The 18,757-nt window shown below is 38.9% G+C and overlaps 1 protein-coding gene across 2 annotated transcripts in view; it reads left to right on the top strand.

Annotated features, from left to right (window-relative positions):
- Nucleotides 1-18,757, top strand: part of sorl1 (sortilin-related receptor, L(DLR class) A repeats containing) — a 104,355-nt gene that overhangs the window by 77,948 nt on the left and 7,650 nt on the right. The window contains exons 31-46 of one of the 2 annotated variants that reach the window (XM_061682027.1): nucleotides 1,384-1,536; nucleotides 1,674-1,841; nucleotides 2,591-2,719; nucleotides 5,555-5,681; nucleotides 5,920-6,089; nucleotides 6,378-6,511; nucleotides 6,934-7,038; nucleotides 8,456-8,522; nucleotides 8,694-8,776; nucleotides 8,860-8,950; nucleotides 10,116-10,309; nucleotides 10,601-10,720; nucleotides 10,898-11,062; nucleotides 14,231-14,405; nucleotides 16,156-16,262; nucleotides 17,096-17,288. In XM_061682027.1, coding sequence (XP_061538011.1) covers nucleotides 1,384-1,536; nucleotides 1,674-1,841; nucleotides 2,591-2,719; nucleotides 5,555-5,681; nucleotides 5,920-6,089; nucleotides 6,378-6,511; nucleotides 6,934-7,038; nucleotides 8,456-8,522; nucleotides 8,694-8,776; nucleotides 8,860-8,950; nucleotides 10,116-10,309; nucleotides 10,601-10,720; nucleotides 10,898-11,062; nucleotides 14,231-14,405; nucleotides 16,156-16,262; nucleotides 17,096-17,288 — 2,181 coding nt within the window. The remainder of the gene's footprint in view (nucleotides 1-1,383; nucleotides 1,537-1,673; nucleotides 1,842-2,590; nucleotides 2,720-5,554; nucleotides 5,682-5,919; nucleotides 6,090-6,377; nucleotides 6,512-6,933; nucleotides 7,039-8,455; nucleotides 8,523-8,693; nucleotides 8,777-8,859; nucleotides 8,951-10,115; nucleotides 10,310-10,600; nucleotides 10,721-10,897; nucleotides 11,063-14,230; nucleotides 14,406-16,155; nucleotides 16,263-17,095; nucleotides 17,289-18,757) is intronic. The other variant, XM_061682028.1, reaches the window with a different exon arrangement.

The raw sequence follows: 18,757 nt of genomic DNA on the forward strand, positions 1-18,757 counted from the left end.
TGCTACAGGGAACAAAAAAAATATTTCTGTGTTACTAAAACATTTGGAATTTTGAAAAAAAAAAGACACTTGAAGCTTACTTTCAAATAAATAAGTGAGTCTATTTGAGTCCTCCTCGTCCTCATAAAATTAAAGCCTGTTAACTTATCCCCTTGCAGTGAACCAAAAATGCCATCTTCTTTTTTTTCCGTCATCGCGTTTATTGCGTGTGCCGCGTGCAGTTAGCTGTCAACTTGAATTACAAAGGACTATTTTGCTTAAAAATGTAAAATACATATATGCAAATCAGTCGCCTTTTGGCGAAATTCGCCGTTTTGAACTCAAAATATAAGGAGCAGCGGCTCTACTGTGAGGTCCTCCCGGATGACCGAGCTTCTCACCCTATCTCAGGGAAAGACACCCTGCGGAGTAAACTAATTTCGGCCGCTTGTATCCGGGATCTTGTTCTTTCGGTCACGACCCACAGCTCGTGACTATAGGTGAGGGTAGCAACGTAGATCGACCGGTAAATCTATCTGGGTAAGAAGTGTTTACTTGTCTTGGATGCCATCCATCCCTTCCTTTGATTGTGGCTGAGCTGTAGCCTATTCCTGCTGCCTTTGAGCAAGAGGCAGGTACACCCTAGACTGGTTGCCAGCAAATCACAAGGCACATCCAGACAAACCATTTGCACTCACGTTCACACCTATGGACAATTAGTCTTCAATGAACCTAACATGCATGTTTTTAAGACGGAGGAGGAAGGTGGCGTTCCTGGAGAAAACCCACACAAGCATGGGAAAAACATGCAAACTCCACACAGGAAGGCGGGAGCCGTGATTTGAAAGCCGAAACTCAACTGTGAGGCCGATGTGCTAACCACTTGTTTGCCGTACTACCTATCATGGACACATGCCATGCGAATTAATGTTGATTCCAATTTCAACTTTGACCTGATTGCAATAGCTCCACTTTTTTACTGTGTGTTAAAAAAACGACATCTAAAGTGATATTTGTAAGTTATTTGGTGAACAAAACTATCAAGTTCAATTTTCCTTTTCATTCTATAACTATGGCAAAGCTGTTGAGGTTTGCCCATCAGGATGACTCAGCTGTTCATTTATCCAACCATTATCTTCTCCTCACTAGGATCGTGGGCGTGTACCGGTACATTTAAACTAATTACGAGATATTCCTAATTAAACAGCCAGTAGTTGAAATGTCAAACTTGTCATAAAGTAATTTTGTTGCTAATATGCTTAAAATATTCAGATTCAGATTTGAACTTGACAGTGATTATTTGTCTTGTTTACTTAAATAGTAAAACATGTCAGTGTATTAATTTGTCAAACATGAATAATCACTCAGCATAAATTTAACACACATCAAACCTCCACCCTCCAGGTGGAGCAGCTCCTCACACTGTGGCCCCTGGGCCATCGACCTGCGCCCCCAACCGCTTCCACTGTGGCACTGGAGCTTGTCTCATCAACGCTTGGGTTTGTGATGGCTATGCTGACTGTCCTGATGGCAGTGATGAGCTGGGATGTCCCACAGGTACAACTTGTGTATTTATCAGTGAAGTCCTTTTGTAAAGGCAATTGGCGTTCCGTGACATGTTTGTGGTTGCATATCACATTTGTTCGCTGTCAATAAAATTATTGACGCTTTTTTTCTTTTTTTTTTATGTGCAGTTAATGACTCTGTGACACGGACACCAATTTCCACCCACACCCCCTCCTCCCATGGTCGTTGCACTCAGGGTCAGTTTCTGTGTCACCAGCCACATCACTGCATCCCTGCCTGGCAGCGTTGTGATGGACGGTTCCAATGTCGGGATGCCTCCGATGAAGCCCATTGTCGTGAGTTTCTTTTTACTGCTTAAAGTGGACCTACCATCACACACAGAATAAAGGAAAGGATAGGATAAATTAAGTAATTGGGAATTCCCTGACAGTCAAGATTGCTGGATGATTCAAGCCTGAGCAAACTGTATTTAAATTTAAAAAAAAGGAAAATTTTAAGCCTTCTCCTATACTAGAGATGGTGTCCGCACAAACAACAAGTGCAAAGATGTGTCTCTGTGAGTTCTTTGCTTGACTTTTTAGGGCATTGTAGGCTTGGAAATTGCTTAAATAGGCCATTGGTTTGTAAGTTAATACAACTGCTTTATCAAGTACAAAGGGAAAGTAAAGATTTGATACTTCTCTTTATTATTTCATCTCAGTATTTCCATACTGTGATAATGAACACCAGTATGGAATGCTAATCATGACTACTAACTTGTACCTTGACATGTGACATAAAATATACACTTAAGACAAGTGTTCATTAAACTTGAACATTCATTTAGTGAAATAATTCAAAGATTAATAAAAATACAGGCATCCAGTTTGGTACTCCCCTAAGGGGGATCCAAAACATTTGAAACAAGCTAGTTGCTGCATCTGTCTATCTGATCATGCACAATAACACCATTTTCTCGTATACCATTTATGTCTTAAAAGCCGATAAATGAACTATATCCTCCTGTAAAATGGTTGTTTTAAAATTAGGAATCTTGCCAATGCTACATGATTAAATGGGAGAAAAACAATCATTCTTTTCACAGCCACCAGCGGGCCATTGTTCTGTGTGAACGGAACCCGCTGTGTTGATGGTGAAGCCTGTGTGCTGGACGAAGAGCGGTGTGATGGCTTTTTAGATTGTTCCGACCACAGCGACGAGGACAACTGCACCTGTAAGTTCATGCAGAAATTGTTCGGTCTGTAGACTGTGTCGGTGTCAAACTCAAGGCCCAGAGGTCATATCCGGCTCGCCACGTCATTTAATGTGGCCCGCAAAAGCAAATCATGTGCCGACCTTATGCTTCTTAGTAAAATACCACAATTGATTGAGAATTGCAAGCATTTTTTTGTTACCAGCCCCCCTTTTAAATTAAAATTAATAATAGTTGAACAGTTTTCATTGGCTTCTGATTTCAAAACACATCCATCAATTTGTTGTGTATTTGCATGAGGCAAATATATATTTATTATTTCACAGTCATAACATCGCTCTGAGGGAAATAATAATTTTGGCCCATGCCAAAAATTTGTTTGACACTCCTTCTATACTGTATGTGTGAAAGGATTTCAGTAAATGTTATTTGGTCATAATTTTATAAAGCTTTGAAAAGAATATCACCATGTCAACTCTGAATCCCAGTAAAACTACACAATAAGAAAAGCGTCCAGCTATTTTTATTTGTCATTTTAGGCTTCATTTTGTTTCAGGTCAGCCACCCATCTACAGTATGTCAATCAGAACTAAACATCTGTTTCCTCACCTAACAGTCACAATCAATAACTCTAGGAGCTTAGTTCTTTCTCATCCATTGAGCGTTAACTACTTAATTCTGTTTATAGTAATGGACACCTTATTTTTAGTCCAGTCCAGACCAGTTATGTAATGATAGTTACAGTAGGTAATTGCCACTGTCCAGCATTTGTTCATTTGTCACTGTCTTGTCTGTGTGCCTGCTTTGAGTGACACCACAATTTAGTTAATAATGAAACTCAAGGAGGAGGCACGGTGAATGATAGGTTTGCCCATCTGCCTCACAGTTCTGAGGACCTGGGTTCAAATCCAGCCTCGCCTGTGTGGATTTTGCATGTTCTCACCGTGCCAGCTTGGGTTTTCTCCAAGTACTCTGGTTTTCTCGCACATTCCAAAAACATGCAATGTTAGGTTAGTTGAAGAGACTCAATTGCCCATAGGTGTAAATGTGAATGGTTGTTTGTCTGTGTGCCCTGCGATCGGCTGGCAACCCGAGACCCGAGTGAGGATAAGCGGTAAGGAAAATGGATGGATGGATGGAGGAAACTCAAGGATTATTATTTTTTTCAATACTCCATGTATCCAGGACATACAGAAGAATCAAAATGGCTTTTCTCACTCCTGTCATGAATAGCACTAATTTAAAAAAGGTGTATAAGTAGTTGCTTAATTTTATATCAGTACAATAGTTCAGTATTACTGTATATAGCTTATTTAGTACAACCCCAATTCCAATGAAGTTGGGACGTTGTGTTAAACATCAATAAAAACAGAATACAATGATTTGCAAATCATGTTCAACCTATAGATAATTGACTACACTACAAAGACAAGATATTTAATGTTCAAACTGATAAACTTTATTATTTTTAGCAAATAATCATTAACTTAGAATTTTCAATGGGAGACAGGTCTGGACTGCAGGCAGGCCAGTCTAGTACCCGCACTCTTTTACTATGAAACCACGTAAAGAGTGTGGTTTGGCATTGTCTTGCTGAAATAAGCAGGGGCGCCCATGAAAAAGACGTTGCAGCATATGTTTTTCCAAAACCTGTATGTACCTTTCAGCAGTAATGGTGCCTTCACAGATGTGTAAGGTACCCATGTCATTGGCACTAACACAGCCCCATACCATCACAGATGCTGGCTTTTGAACTTTGCGTCGATAACAGTCCGGATGGTTCTTTTCCTCTTTGGCCCAGAGGACATGACGTCCACAATTTCCAAAACCAATTTGAAATGTTTGGCTGGCAACCAGTTCAGGGTGTACCCCGCCTCCTGCCCGATAGCTGGGATAGCCTCCAGCACGCCTGCGACCCTAGTTAGGAGAAGCGGCTCAGAAAATGGATGGATGGATGGATGAATTTGAAATGTGGACTCGTCGGACCACAGAACACTTTACCACTTTGCATCAGTCCATTTCTGATGAGCTTGGGCCCAGAGAAGCCGGCTGCGTTTCTGGGTGTTGTTAATAAATGGATTTTGCTTTGCAAAGTGGAGTTTGTAAGATGCACTTACGGATGTAGCGCCGAACTGTATTTACTGACATTGATTTTCTGAAGAGTTCCTGAGCCCATGTGGTGATATCCTTAACACATTGATGACGGTTTTTGATGCAGTGGCACCTGAGGGATCGAAGGCCACAGGCCTTCGATGTTGGTTTTCGGCCTTGCCGCTTACATGCAGTAATTTCTACAGATTCTCTAAACCTATTGATGATATTATGGACCTTAGATGATGAAATACCTAAATTCCTTGCAATTGTAGGTTGAGGAACATTGTCCTTAAACTGTTTGACAATTGTCTCACGCACTTGTTCACACAGAGGTGAACCTTGCCCCATCTTTGTTTGTGAATGGCTGAGCAATTCATGGAAGCTCCTTTTATACCCAATAATGGCATCCATCTGTTCCCAATTTCTCAGTCTTTTTTGCCACCTGTCCCAGCTTTTTTGGAACGTGTTGCAGCCATAAAATTCTAAGTTAAAGATTATTTGCTAAAAACAATAAAGTTTGTCAGTTTGAACATTAAATATCTTGTCTTAGTAGTGTATTCTATTAAATATAGGTTGACCATGATTTCCAAATCATTCTGTTTTTATTTATGTTTCACACAATGTCCCAACTTCATTGGAATTGGGGTTGTAGATGGAGTGGAGTTCTATATATTAGCAGGCAGCATGTTTCCAGTTAAAGACACACAGATGTGCATTGTGCAAATTTAAATAGCAGCTGAGGTAGACTTTCCTTCCTTCCAGTGGATATCTTGGCCTATAAGGTCCAGAACCTTCAATGGAATCAAGACTTCCTGGGTGCCATCACTCTAACATGGTCTCATCCTAAAAATCTTCCCCTGGACTCCTGCTACTACCTCATCTACTACAGGTGATTACACCGGCATTTGGCATTTGACAACACCCGGCTGTTAGTTTTCATTGTTGTCAAATGTTATTCACATATTTTGTTCATTGTTTTTTCTTAGACATATGTGGCCAACAGATGACGTAGATAAACCAGTTGTGTTTTAGTTGTCTTTGCAGCAGATCATAAAATTTAAAATAAATAAAGGTATATAATTACTATAAGGTTGTAATTGTCTCTAACATATTTTTGTGTGTGTTAGGCTTGTCGGCACTCAGCAATGGATGATCATGGATACTCACAGTAACAAGACCAGCTACAAACTTAAGGTCCTAAGACCAGACACCACCTATCAAGTCAAGGTGCTCACGCAGTGTCTCAGCAAGCTGCACAAGACCATTGAGATGATCATAATCAGAACGCCAGAAGGATGTGAGTCTTATGATTTAGATTTGATCTGATTTTGTGTTAGAAATAACAGATAACAATCCTCTTTTTCAGGAAGCATGTCAAATGTTTCAGTGTTGCTCTTGCTCTATTTTTAAGTCATGCTACGTTCATATTGTTTTCCTTAACTTCCTGCTTGTTTGATCTGGTAATTGTAAAAAAAAAAGAAAAAATCTGATGAAACTGTCTCTATCCCTAAGTAGAAGTGTAGAATTGTGCTCTAAATTTCTATTCCAACGTTTCCAATTTTTGTTAATTGAAATCTGAAACAAGATTGCAAGATTTTTTTTGCAGTGCCTGAGCCTCCAAGGAACCTGCAGCTGTCTTGTGATAATAGTAAGGATGGTTCAGTGGATGTTTCCTGGAGTCCCCCTGACAAAGGAAATGGCCTCATCCGAGAGTATATTGTGAGTTTTTTTTATGTTCTTCAAGGTTATGAAAAGTAGAACTAAAGAAATGAATAAAATCATCCAGAGTGAAAACCATTTTTCCCATCCAAAGTTTAATTGCATTGGCGTGGGTCATGCCACTTGTACACATGCAACATACAGTACTTATTTTTTTATTTTTTTGAATATACATATTTCTACCTGTATGGGGAGATTTTCTTCCAAGGTTTTTTTCCATTAAATGTTGGTGACAATCTAAGCATTGGCAGTATTGTTCAGAAAAAATAACTGAATAAAAAAAATCCCTATTTTATGATTATATATCCTATAATGACAGATTGGGGGAAAAAAAAATCAAATTTAAAAATAAATTAAAAAAAAATTTTTTTTTTTTTAAATTCTTTAAAGATGCATGCCTGTTTGTGTGTGCTGCTTTTCAGGTTGAGTACAGCGAACAAACAGCCATTGAGTGGATGTCACAGAGAAGTACCACAAACAGCACAGAGGTGAAGGAGCTGCAGCCAGACATACAGTACAAATTCAGGGTAAGCCAGATATAATATAATATTGTGTTGTATTTTATATATATATATATATATATATATATATATTAGGCTTTACACGATCATGATTTTTGGGACCGATCACAGAGTTTTAATAACCGATCACCGATCTGATCACAAGATGGTGCAATGTGTATATTTAAATGACCTGTTATATTTGTGTACTTAATTCTTCAAAAATATATATTTACAATACATAATGTATCTTTGTTCATCTATTTATGCCAGTGAGGCATAGTGACAGAGAACAAATGAATGGTCAGGAAGTACATACAGGAATTAATGTATCCACTTTTTGTGACATTTTTGTTTGTTGGTGTGCAGTGAGATTTTTCAATTGTAAAATATGTTACCATAATGGTTGGAAATCACTGCTCTCGTCAGATCGTGTATTCTAATCAGTCAGGTCAAACCAACATTAAAACATGACAGAAATAATGGGCGCTAACCTATTGTAATTAAATTACTTCACCCACACCGAAACTTTAGAGCATGATTCGACAGAACGGCGGCATGTTTGCGTACAACTGTTAGCGCTAGCACTAACTTTTTAGGCTACATAACGTTTTTGTTGCCTGCTTGCGAGCTGTATCGTATTAAAAGTACGTGAACATGCCTCAAGAAAACCTAAAACGAACGTCCTCTCGTGTGCTGAGCACCGGTGACCACCAACACACGTTTTACCCCATTTTGTCCTTATAATACATTCGGGGCGATCCACTCTTGTTGTCGTCGCCATGGTAACGAGTGTATCCGGTCGCATTTGAGTTGACAAGATAAAGCACATTGATCGTAAAAAACGGGATGCGGTGGTGTATATATATGTATATGGATCTATATGTTTGTGTATATATATGGATATATAGGCACTCTATGAATATGTGTATATATATATATATGTATATGTATATATATATGTATGTATATGTATATATATATGTATGTGTATATATATATGTATGTGTATATATATATATATATATATATATATATATATATATATATATATATATATATATATATATATATATACATATATATATATATATAGATATGTATATATATATATGTATATATGTGTATGTATGTGTATATATATATATATGTATATATATATATATATATATATATATATGTGTATGTGTATATATATATATATATATATTATGTGTATATGTGTATATATATGTGTATATATATTATGTGTATATGTGTATATATATATATATATATATATATATATATATATATATATTTATATATATACACACACACACACACACACATGTATGTGTTAATTATGATGGTAGTACTTAGAGAGCTAAGTATTTTTTAGGTTGTAATGTAATTGTTGTATAAGGGCCACTAATATACAATTTTGTGGCATTGTTTTTCTCAGGTGGCAGCTGTGACCAGTCGAGGTCTGGGAAACTGGACTGAAGTAAAATCAATCACTCCTTTGACAGGTGAGATTGGTTGCATTCCCTGCCCCCCACAGGGCTGCATTATTCTCTGTTCTAATTCAAAGCTAATGAATTTGGTCACCATTTAGAAATGTTTGATCCATTCTGCCACCTTCTGCTGATGTGGAAATAGTTTGCTGACTTATTAAATTTTTTACATTTACTCTGCGGCAGCTCTGCCTCCACCTTCAGTGATCGTTGACAGCATCACTGCAGAGTCCATGAGTCTTTCATTCAGCCTCAATTCCCAGTATGAAGTAGGTGCATCATGTGCTGAGTTTTTTGTAAAAAGAGCAAACACTTTTGTCCCCACAATAAGGCATGTGTACGTGTGTTTTAGGTGAAACAGTACATCGTGATTCTCTCCTGGCAGTTTGACTCTCACATGAAGGAGAGCAAGAATTACACAGTCGAGGAAAAGATCCTCAGAGGTACTCTATGGCAGTGTTTACAAACCTTTGAGCCACAGCAAATATTTTGCAGAGAAAAGTCACACTACACACCAAACAAAAATGTCCCAAAAAAATTACGATGATCACAATTAGGGTTGGGCAACGTTTTGAATTTCAGCAATCCCGATTCCGGTTCCTTATTTGGATTCCGGTTCCAAACGATTCTGATTCTTTTAGGGCCTGGGTCAAAAAACTTTGCATGGTTTTAATAAAGGGTGTCGAAATTTTGAACATTTATTTTCTTAGCAGCCCGCAGCATTGACTAAAATGAACATTGGACTCGGGGTTCTTTATAACCAGTATCAATATCAAACCTATGAACTAAAAGGTAATGTGTGTAGAACTAACCTAATTGACTTAGTCTTTATTAATTAATGTTTTAAACTTGTAGGCTTTTATTTTGAAGGGTACGCACCGGAACTCAGCATTTTGGCACAAAAAGTAACTTCACACGGCACCAGTTATATATATATATATATATATATATATATATATAGTTTTAATGGATGGAACCAAATGCTATAAAACCTTGATTCCTTTCCTTACCCACCGATGAGGCACTAGGTTAGTATTTGTGATACTATGAGACAACGTTTATGTGAATTCTGTCCCAATTCATTGTGATGTAAAGTTTCTACGGTGAAGTTTTAGCTCAATGTTGAGCTTTTTTTTTTTCTGTCACCGGCTCTTACATTGGTTTGAAGACCAAAATAAACACTAAAAACCATTAGTGCAAAAGTACAACCGACTGTTTACCTTGTTAGCTGAGTCAGTGTTGGCATAGACATATTTTATTGTTTCACTCACCCAATTGACTGAGCTTTGATGTCACTGAAGCTCCGCGCGGTGTAGGCTGAGGCTCGGAGTGCGTCAGACGCTACACATTGTGAAAGCCTCCTTTGCACAATATAATCTTATTCCAAGTGTTGCACTGAGGCGACTGGTCATTAGTTTTAACAAAGTTAACCATAACCCTAAAATACAGTAAGGAATTTAAGAAAGACAGAGAGTCAGGCCAGTTAAGTGAAACAGCACAGTGGTTGGGAATTATTGCTCTCTGAAACCATCGTATTGTGATGTGAGTTCAATTTTGTAACCAGCTGAAATGAGTATTGCATGAAATGTTTTCTTTGTCTAACTTCAGCGATGAACCTGACGGCAGGGACATTGTATGAGGTGGCTGTGTGGGCTCACACTAGTATAGGTGACAGTGCCACAGCCTTGTCTCATCATCAGACTATTGGCTTGCAGCCAGACCAGCCCCTCCTCAAAGCCCGGCCCCTCAACCAAACTGCTGTGGACTGTAGCTGGACCATCACCAATGGGCCAGCTGCACAGGTACAACTTTGCATGTCTACATGAGAGCGGGACAATATTAGAAAGTCTTCACGGTATGATGCAGTACCATCTGCAAACTACAACCACAGCAAGTAATCTTTACATTTCATTTGGACCACAACATAATTAGAACGTACGTTGATCACAGCTGAGAATAAAAGCGCTCTGACAGAGGTCTTGCTTTGGATCACACAAGATTGTTTTTCACCTTTGAGTGTGTCTTATTGTTAGCAATGCTGTATTGCTCTATTAGATGTAAGATTTAATGATGGTTTGTATGTTCATTTGTAGGTGTACGGTGTGTTTTATGCTACATCCTTCCTGGATTTGTACCATAGACCTCGTCAGGTCAACACTACTCTCACCAATCTGACTGTCATTGTGGACAGTGATGAACAGTATCTGTTTCTGGTGAGTCTCCCACAGACAAACTTGCCTTTCAGATTGTTTCATGCTGGTTAAAATTTTGAAGCTGTGCATTGATCAAAGGTACAAATTTTGTTTTCATTTATTGTTTGTTCCACGTGAGAGTAGGCTGAGAATTGTTCAGCCATCTAAATCTTTGTTTTTGGTTTTCTTTGACTTTAGGTCCGGGCTGTCTCTCCCTTCTTGGGTCCTCCATCTGAGCATATTGTAGTCAAAATGATTCCCAATGAACGGCTACCACCCAGAAATCTCCACCGTGTGCAAATAGACAAGACAGAGGCTACACTTAAGTGGCAGCCGCCATATGACACACCAGACAAACCTCTGGTATAACTCGTCTCTTTATCTAATCATGATTATGATGTACACATTGTAAATGTCTCACAGTCGCACATTTTTCATTTGATTGTTTTATTTATATGGCGTAGATGTGTTTTTAAAATATTTACTGTAATTTTGACTTTACGAATGCCATAGTGTAAGGTTAGTGACAGACTACAGTGCATTTCGACATGCGTCCAAATTCAGGTGACATCGTTGCACTTCTGTTGTAAACCCAGGACCCCTGTATATATAGTATTGACAAAATAGCACTCCCCTACCCTACTTAACACATTATTCACTGATACTCTGAAAAACATAAACAATCCCATTCGCCCCTTAATAAGCACATGAATGCGTTCATCCTAACGAGGAAAAAAGAGTTGGAAAAAATGTAAAATCTAACAAACAATACATCATCAAAACATTGCTGTGGAATGAAATTTTATGTGTGTGTGTGTGTATATATATATATGTATATATGCATGTATGTGTGTTTATGGGAATTTTTGATCAAGCTTCCAGAAGTGCACTGATGAGGTCACACACTGATGTTGGATGAGAAGTCCTGTCTCCCCTCTAATTCATCACAAAGGTGTTCTGTCAGGTTGAGGTCAGGACTCTGTGAAGGCCAGTCATGTTCATCCACACCAGACTCTCTCATCCATATCTTTGTGGACCTCGCTTTGTGCACTTGTGCACAGTACAGGCTGGCACAGGGGTGTATGTTGATGCCGGCTCCCTCCCACTCCCACAGAGGTTGATCCCACTCTCTCCCAATTCCAAAAAATCCCAAACTTTTTGAAAGAAATAAAATCCCTCTCCTACAGAGATTGATCTCAATCCCGAGCCAAAATCTTTACTGTATCCCACTCCTTAGTCAATCCTGCTCTGTTTTTCTGCTCGGTATAAAATATGCAGTACATGTCTGCCTCAGTCACTGTAATAAATACATAGAATTACCGGAATGATCATAAAACAAAAGAGGTTTATTAACAAAAGCCGTCTTAGTCTCTTAGTTTAGCAATGTTTAGCTCAATGCTGAGGGGACATGTTCAACTATCGATTGGATTAAAAATAAAATGGTTTTCATAGTTACCACTCCCGCCTGCTCCCGATGACCTTAGCTCCCACTCCTGCCCAATTCTGTGATTGATGGTGAAATTCACTCCCACCCCGTGACAATCCTGCGGGACCCGTATGGGCTGAAATATGTGCCACCAGGAATTTAATTTTAATTTACGAACTGAATTTGAAAAACATAATTTTAATTTGTATTAACTGAATTTCAATAAACTTGAAAGTGAATGTAATATTTTTTTATCCGCACTGAAAATTCAAATTATGCATTTTCAGATTCAGTTTGACAAATTCTGTTTCAAATTAGCTGTGACAGACCTGTAAGGAATAGCAATCGATTGGCGAAACACAGATCTCGTCTTCAGCCAATCAACGCCTTCATTTTGTATCACGTGACTTAGGGATTCTCCGGGAAGTCAAATGGTCGAACTGCCGACAGTTTTTTAACCATTATACCACCTTTCCTTAACCTTTGAGGATACGGTCAGAAAGAGATAAAAGGTGCCTCGTTTCGGACATAGCAAACGACATATCACACCAATGGGACAAAGTCGTCTTTCCGGTTCTTTGACAACATAATGTCGTCCTGGCATTGAACTCCATGCCTTCGGCTTTACTGCAACCTAGGGGTAGAAACAGCACACAGCACATAGCACATCTCGATACACGTGTGCTATGTGCACATAGACCACAAAGTTGGGAACATGGAATTGTCTAAAATCTCTTGCTGAAGTTCCTTTCATTGGAACCATAGGGTCCAGGACCAGCTACTGAAAGACAACCACACACCATAATCACCCCTCCACTAAACTTTACACTTGGCACAATGCAGTCAGACAATACCGCTCTCCTGGCAACCGCCAAACCCAGATTTGTCCATCAGCTTGCCAGATGGAAGCGTGATTCGTCACTCCAGAGAAGACGTCTCCACTGCTCTCGAGTTCAGTGGCGACTTGCTTTACACCACTGCATCTGATGCTTTGCATTGCACTTGATGTATGGCTTGGATGCAGCTGCTCGGCCATGGAAACCCATTCCATGTATATATAGACACACACAATATAATGCCAAAAGTATTCGCTCACCCATCCAAGAAAATCTAAATCAGATGTTCCAATCACTTGCATGGACACGGGTGTATAAAATCAAGCACCTTGGCATACAGACTATTTTACAAACATTTGTTCAGTGAATTCCAGTGTGGAGCTGTGATAGGATGTGAATTTTCCTCATATATATATAATATTATATATATATATATATATATATATATATATATATATATATATATAATACACAAGCATTGTGAGTTTCTTCATAAATTTCCATTTCTATTGAATTACTTTGTTCCATAAAGAGAATACATTTGGAGATAATCACTTTACGTTGTCTTGAAGTCAACCTCCTTGGCAAATGAAATACTTTTGAATGTCGTAGCTTCGGTCAGAGACCTTCGGTCATTATCAAGCTCTATATCAGTGGTTCTCAAACTTTTGACTCGAAGTACTTCCTAAAAAGATACTGCCTTCCAAGTGCCACCATCATGACCCACATAAAAATACTGTTGTGTAGTAGGTCTAAGTGCTCAGCAAAAACGAAACAGAGGTTTTATTCCTAAAAAGTACATTTAATATTGTTGTAAGCCACTCTAGCATAATGCAGAGTTTGAACATCATTACTGCACTTAAATATAGGAAATTAAAAACTGTACTTAATTATTCAATTAAAATGTATTGCACGTATGTTACAAAACAAACAGTCGAAAAAGGTTAACTGCAACTGTATTGTTAAGTTAAATACAACTGAAGTGTACTTAACAAATATACTGTTAGAATTAAAGATTAAGCTACGATAACATGATGCAGTTTGAACCTTCAGTGTTTTTCACATAACCACTAGATGGAGCCTGCGTACCACCATTGGTATTCATAGAACACTTTGAGAATCACCGCTGTAAATTATTTGCAGTGTTGTGCTAATTCTCCTTGTAAGCAGTCTATGCCATGTATTTAACTGACATTAAAGATCAGGATGTCCCACAGGCAAAACATAACAGAAAAATTGTCATCACCTGTCTCTGGTCTTTCTGTTAAGACATATGCAGTCCATGTGTGGGATGCAATCCGCAAGGTGGAGCGGGACTACAAAGTAGCTACCCGGAACAACACAGTAGAGTACCAGGTAAAAGGCCTGGAGCCTGGAGGACGCTACAGCATCTCAGTCCGTCTCCTCAACATGAGCAAGGAAGCCAGTTACACTCTGAGCACAGGTACACAGAAAGCTCACATAGATTTCTGACAACTTAGAACACCTAACACATGATACAGGTTGAATACATACTGTCTATTCCAGATATGGGCAACTGGCATCCCCTGCCCACGAGTAGGTGGACAACATAATAATCAGGTCTACCTGTAATTTTAATCACACACAGTAGGAGATAAAAAAATTGGGTAGCTCAGCAGCCACCACCTTTTGGTTGGGAGTCATCTCTACTCTGCAGCACGTGTACACAGCTGTAGTGTATGTTAGCGCTGTACGCAGGTGGTTTGGTTAGATGGAGTGGCAGTGCACAGTGGCACCACTCGTTCTCACGATCTCTCCCCAGCTACGATTTTGGTCGGATTTACCTGCTCGGTACCACCTGCAGAGTTTGGGGTGTCCTCAGTAGTGGTCAGTTGCACCCCTCGTTGCGAGGCACTTTATCATACATCCCGCTCTTCCTCTCATCTTTCATGCACAACTAAGATAAGAACATTTGAGCACTGCAGATCACCACAACAATAACAGTTCATTTTAAGTGCATGTGTTATTGAAATGGGTGTCTTTGCATGAACTACCAAGGTCCCATATTGATTAAGTACTTGAAATAGGGTAAAGGTTTTATCACTCAATGTAAATGAAAGTATTATGCACTTGTAAAGCAGACACATATAATGTATGAGCACTGGCAGAATTTGAATGAATTAAGATTGATAATTCCTTATACACATAAACTATGCAATGCTTTAATAAATTGATTATAACCCCAGTCAATGTACTTCCTCTGCTTGCGTTTTAGGGTAATTATTTTCTTGTTAAAGCCAAGCCTATGTTGCGATAGGTAGGTTTGCTACCATACTAAGCTGTTTTAGCCTACCAAATCACGTCTGCACAGCTAAAGTTAGCAGCAAAGAAGTAGTGAGTCATTGCAGAACTCTTTGCCAAACCTAAACTTTAGAACACCTCGCATATGAATAAGTCTGAGACCGACATTATATTTTTTATTATTTTACACGTATTATCTGAAACAGAGGAAAAGTTCAGTCTTAGATGCTTGTATATTGCTTAGAAAAGTGATCTTACTGTTTTGTATGTAACTTCAACACTTTGGACCTGATTTTTTTTTTTTTTAATTCTTGTTATATGAAGCTTGACAACATAAAACAGCAATATTTCTCCTGGTGGTTGAAACTCAAGTTTCTAGGCAGCACTAAAGACCAGTCTCAGATGCAGTAGAATGTAAATAGATAAGACTCCATCGCTTTAAGTCTGTTAAAAACAATAAATGACTTCATTAAGCTACTTTTTTTTGGTTATATATGTGAACCTTTTGATCTGCCACAATAATATAATACTTTTAAATGAAAATATCTCAAGTTGAGTGCTTTTCTCAGCAATTGTTAGGTGAGATTAATAACAGCTCATAATTACCTAATCGCTCATTTTTTTTAATCGCTTGACAGCACTAGATAAAACATAATGATGTTCACGATCATCAGAGTTGGCCATCCCCGGTTTACTCCTTCACTGAGATTTGGGAAAATCCATACTTATCTTGTAATCGCAATCATTATGATTTAAAACTAGAAACTCATGGTATTGGACCACCACAATGTATATAACTATCTATTTTTTGTTTTCTTTCATTGATCAATGATCAGTAACAGTGTAGTGATCACTGAACTACTGCATTCACTGTGCTATACGTTTTATTATATTTTTTTGCTTGTTTACTAAATACTTTCCTTCTGTTGCAGTTCCTCTTCGGGCTCCCGAGGCCTTGAAGATACTGACTGAGAATGACCACATATTCCTGTTCTGGAAGAGCCTAGCAGTGAAAGAGAAGACTTTCAATGAGAGCAGGGTGAGAAACCAGCTTTGATTTTTTTGAGGGAGGGAATTTTTCAATGTTGTTGCTTTGAAAGAAGACACAATACATTATTTCTGAAATTAAATATCTTCTGTTAGACCTTTATTTTATTTGGATTTCAAACAATTTTGTTAATAAATCCATCGAGTGGAAATACTTCAATCAAATCAAATAATTTTGTTGTGCCTGTGCTACCCATTGTATTTAGGGATTCTTGTTCAACCCTTGGACCATATTTCCCTTGAAATTCTAGGTGGAATTCAAAGTTGTGTGACCACCAAACAATCACATTTTCCAAGGGTTCTCTGTCCTTTAGAGCAGGTTGTCAAACATATGGCCGCGAGACAAAACTGGCCCATTAGGAGGTACAATCCAGGCCGCAGGATGTATTTGAAAGTGAAAAAATACATGAGACATTGTGGTGGTAGGGACTAAGGATAATTTTGAGTTATTATGCTCATGTAGAAAATGCAGTGGAGTCCCAGTGAAATCTATCCCCTTCATTTCCTGGTTCATTCAACAGCTCCACTTGTGAGCTAATCATCTTCCTGATCTGAGTCCACCCTCCTGCCAGTTGAATTTGACTATTTTTTTTCTCATTGGTCTTCATAAGTTTTTTTATTTATTATTATTTTAAATTTTTAAATTAAAAGAGAACAATTAGAACAATTATCGTTGTTATACGACGTATGGTATGATTTTAGTGGTTCGACCCCTTTGACATCAAATTAGGCTGTATGCGGCCCCTGAAATAGAAACCCCTGTTTTAGAGGGTGACCCTCTGTCCCATATTCACTTAATTTTACACAAAGGCTAATTGTTTACAGGGGTATGAGGTGCATATGTACGACGGTTTGACCAACAAGACAACCTCCCTGGGAAACACAACAGAGACCTTCTTCCGCATCAGCAGCCTGCAGGTTGGACACAACTACACGTTCTCTGTCCAGGCCCGCTGCTTGCTCAACGGCCAACTGTGTGGCGAGCCGGCACTGCTGCTGTATAACCAACTTCGAGCAGGTACTGGAGAATACAACTACAGTGAACCTCTGCTATTCGTTAGCAAAATTCCATGGGCATACATGCAAATCAGTCGCTTTTCGGCGAAATTCGCCGTTTTGAACTCAAAATAGGCCATTTACGTGAATCGTATAGATCCGATGAGTTTTTCCTGGGGGGGGTCGCTGTCGTCAGAGGCTGTTTTGTACTCCTTGAACACCAGAAAAAACACGCTTCTGCTGTTAAGACATAACGGTACTTTTACTCCGTTACAATGATCTAAATGTCGCTCGCTACTTTTATTTATCAATTTTTGCTTATTTAGCAACTATTTCATGCGCGAGACTTCGACTTCCGCATCGGGCGCTGTTTGCGCCAAGCCAATTTAAGCGCGAGTGACGTTCAAGCTAGTTCACCAATCAAACGACACAAGAAAGTCACATGACCTCACACGTCTTCGATTGGGCTTCCCGGCTAGATAATAGCTAGATAAGCCAGCCCGGCAGATTGTCGTGCCTATGTGGCGGACATGTTGGGAAGGTCGTCGTTACCATGATGGCAATGGTGCGCTACTCTTGTTTACATTTAGACGAACAAAAACAACAGCTTTCATGTATTGTAGTATATATATGTCTGGCACTGTCTGCCCAGATGTGGATATTTCAGCTCACTTATAACTTGCAAAAACACCCGTTTTGTTGTAGTTTTGATTGTGCATATACACACACACATATATACACACAGCAACATCAGAATTTGCACATTCACATTTTATTCGCATTTCGGATTAGGCTTTGAAGTTGAGGTATTAGTGAAAATTGAAGTGAAACAGACAATGATTTCAGTCAATTGTTTTCCAGAATGATAGAGTTTAAAGAGGAGGATGCTATTCATGTGGCACAGCTTTAAGCAGGCATCAGGTGCAGATGGAGATGGGCCGGGCTCAAGTTGGAGGCCAGAACAAAAAAGCAAAGAAATGAGGCAAATTACATTTTAATCTTAAATTTGTACATCAAGATGTACTTGAGCGGTGTAAATAAGAATTTTTGCATGACAACATTTTTATTTATTTTTTTGCCTAATTGTGTGCTCTTCAGAGTCTTCCAAATTGCTTAGTTTGTGTTAAAATAAAATAAAATCTCTGTGAGAGCCTGAGCCAGACCCACCCTACAATTTTTGATTGAACCCCGGTCCTCAGAACAACAATTGTCCAGTTCTGTGTGGAGTTTGCATGTTCTCCCCGTGCATGCGTGGGTTTTCTCCGGGCACTCCGGTTTCCTCCCACATCCCAAAAACATGCATGGTAGGTTAATTGAATACTCTAAATTGCCTGTAAGTGCGAATGAATGGTTGTTTGTTTATATGTGCCCTGCAACCAGTTCAGGGTGTACCCCGCCTTCTGCCCGATGATGGCTGTGATAGGCTCCTGCACTCCAGCGACCCTTGTGAGGATAAGCGGCTCAGAAAATGGATGGATGGATGGTGTTTGC

Source organism: Phycodurus eques, chromosome 7 (assembly GCF_024500275.1).
Source record: "Phycodurus eques isolate BA_2022a chromosome 7, UOR_Pequ_1.1, whole genome shotgun sequence".
NCBI classification, from domain to species: Eukaryota; Metazoa; Chordata; class Actinopteri; order Syngnathiformes; family Syngnathidae; genus Phycodurus; species Phycodurus eques.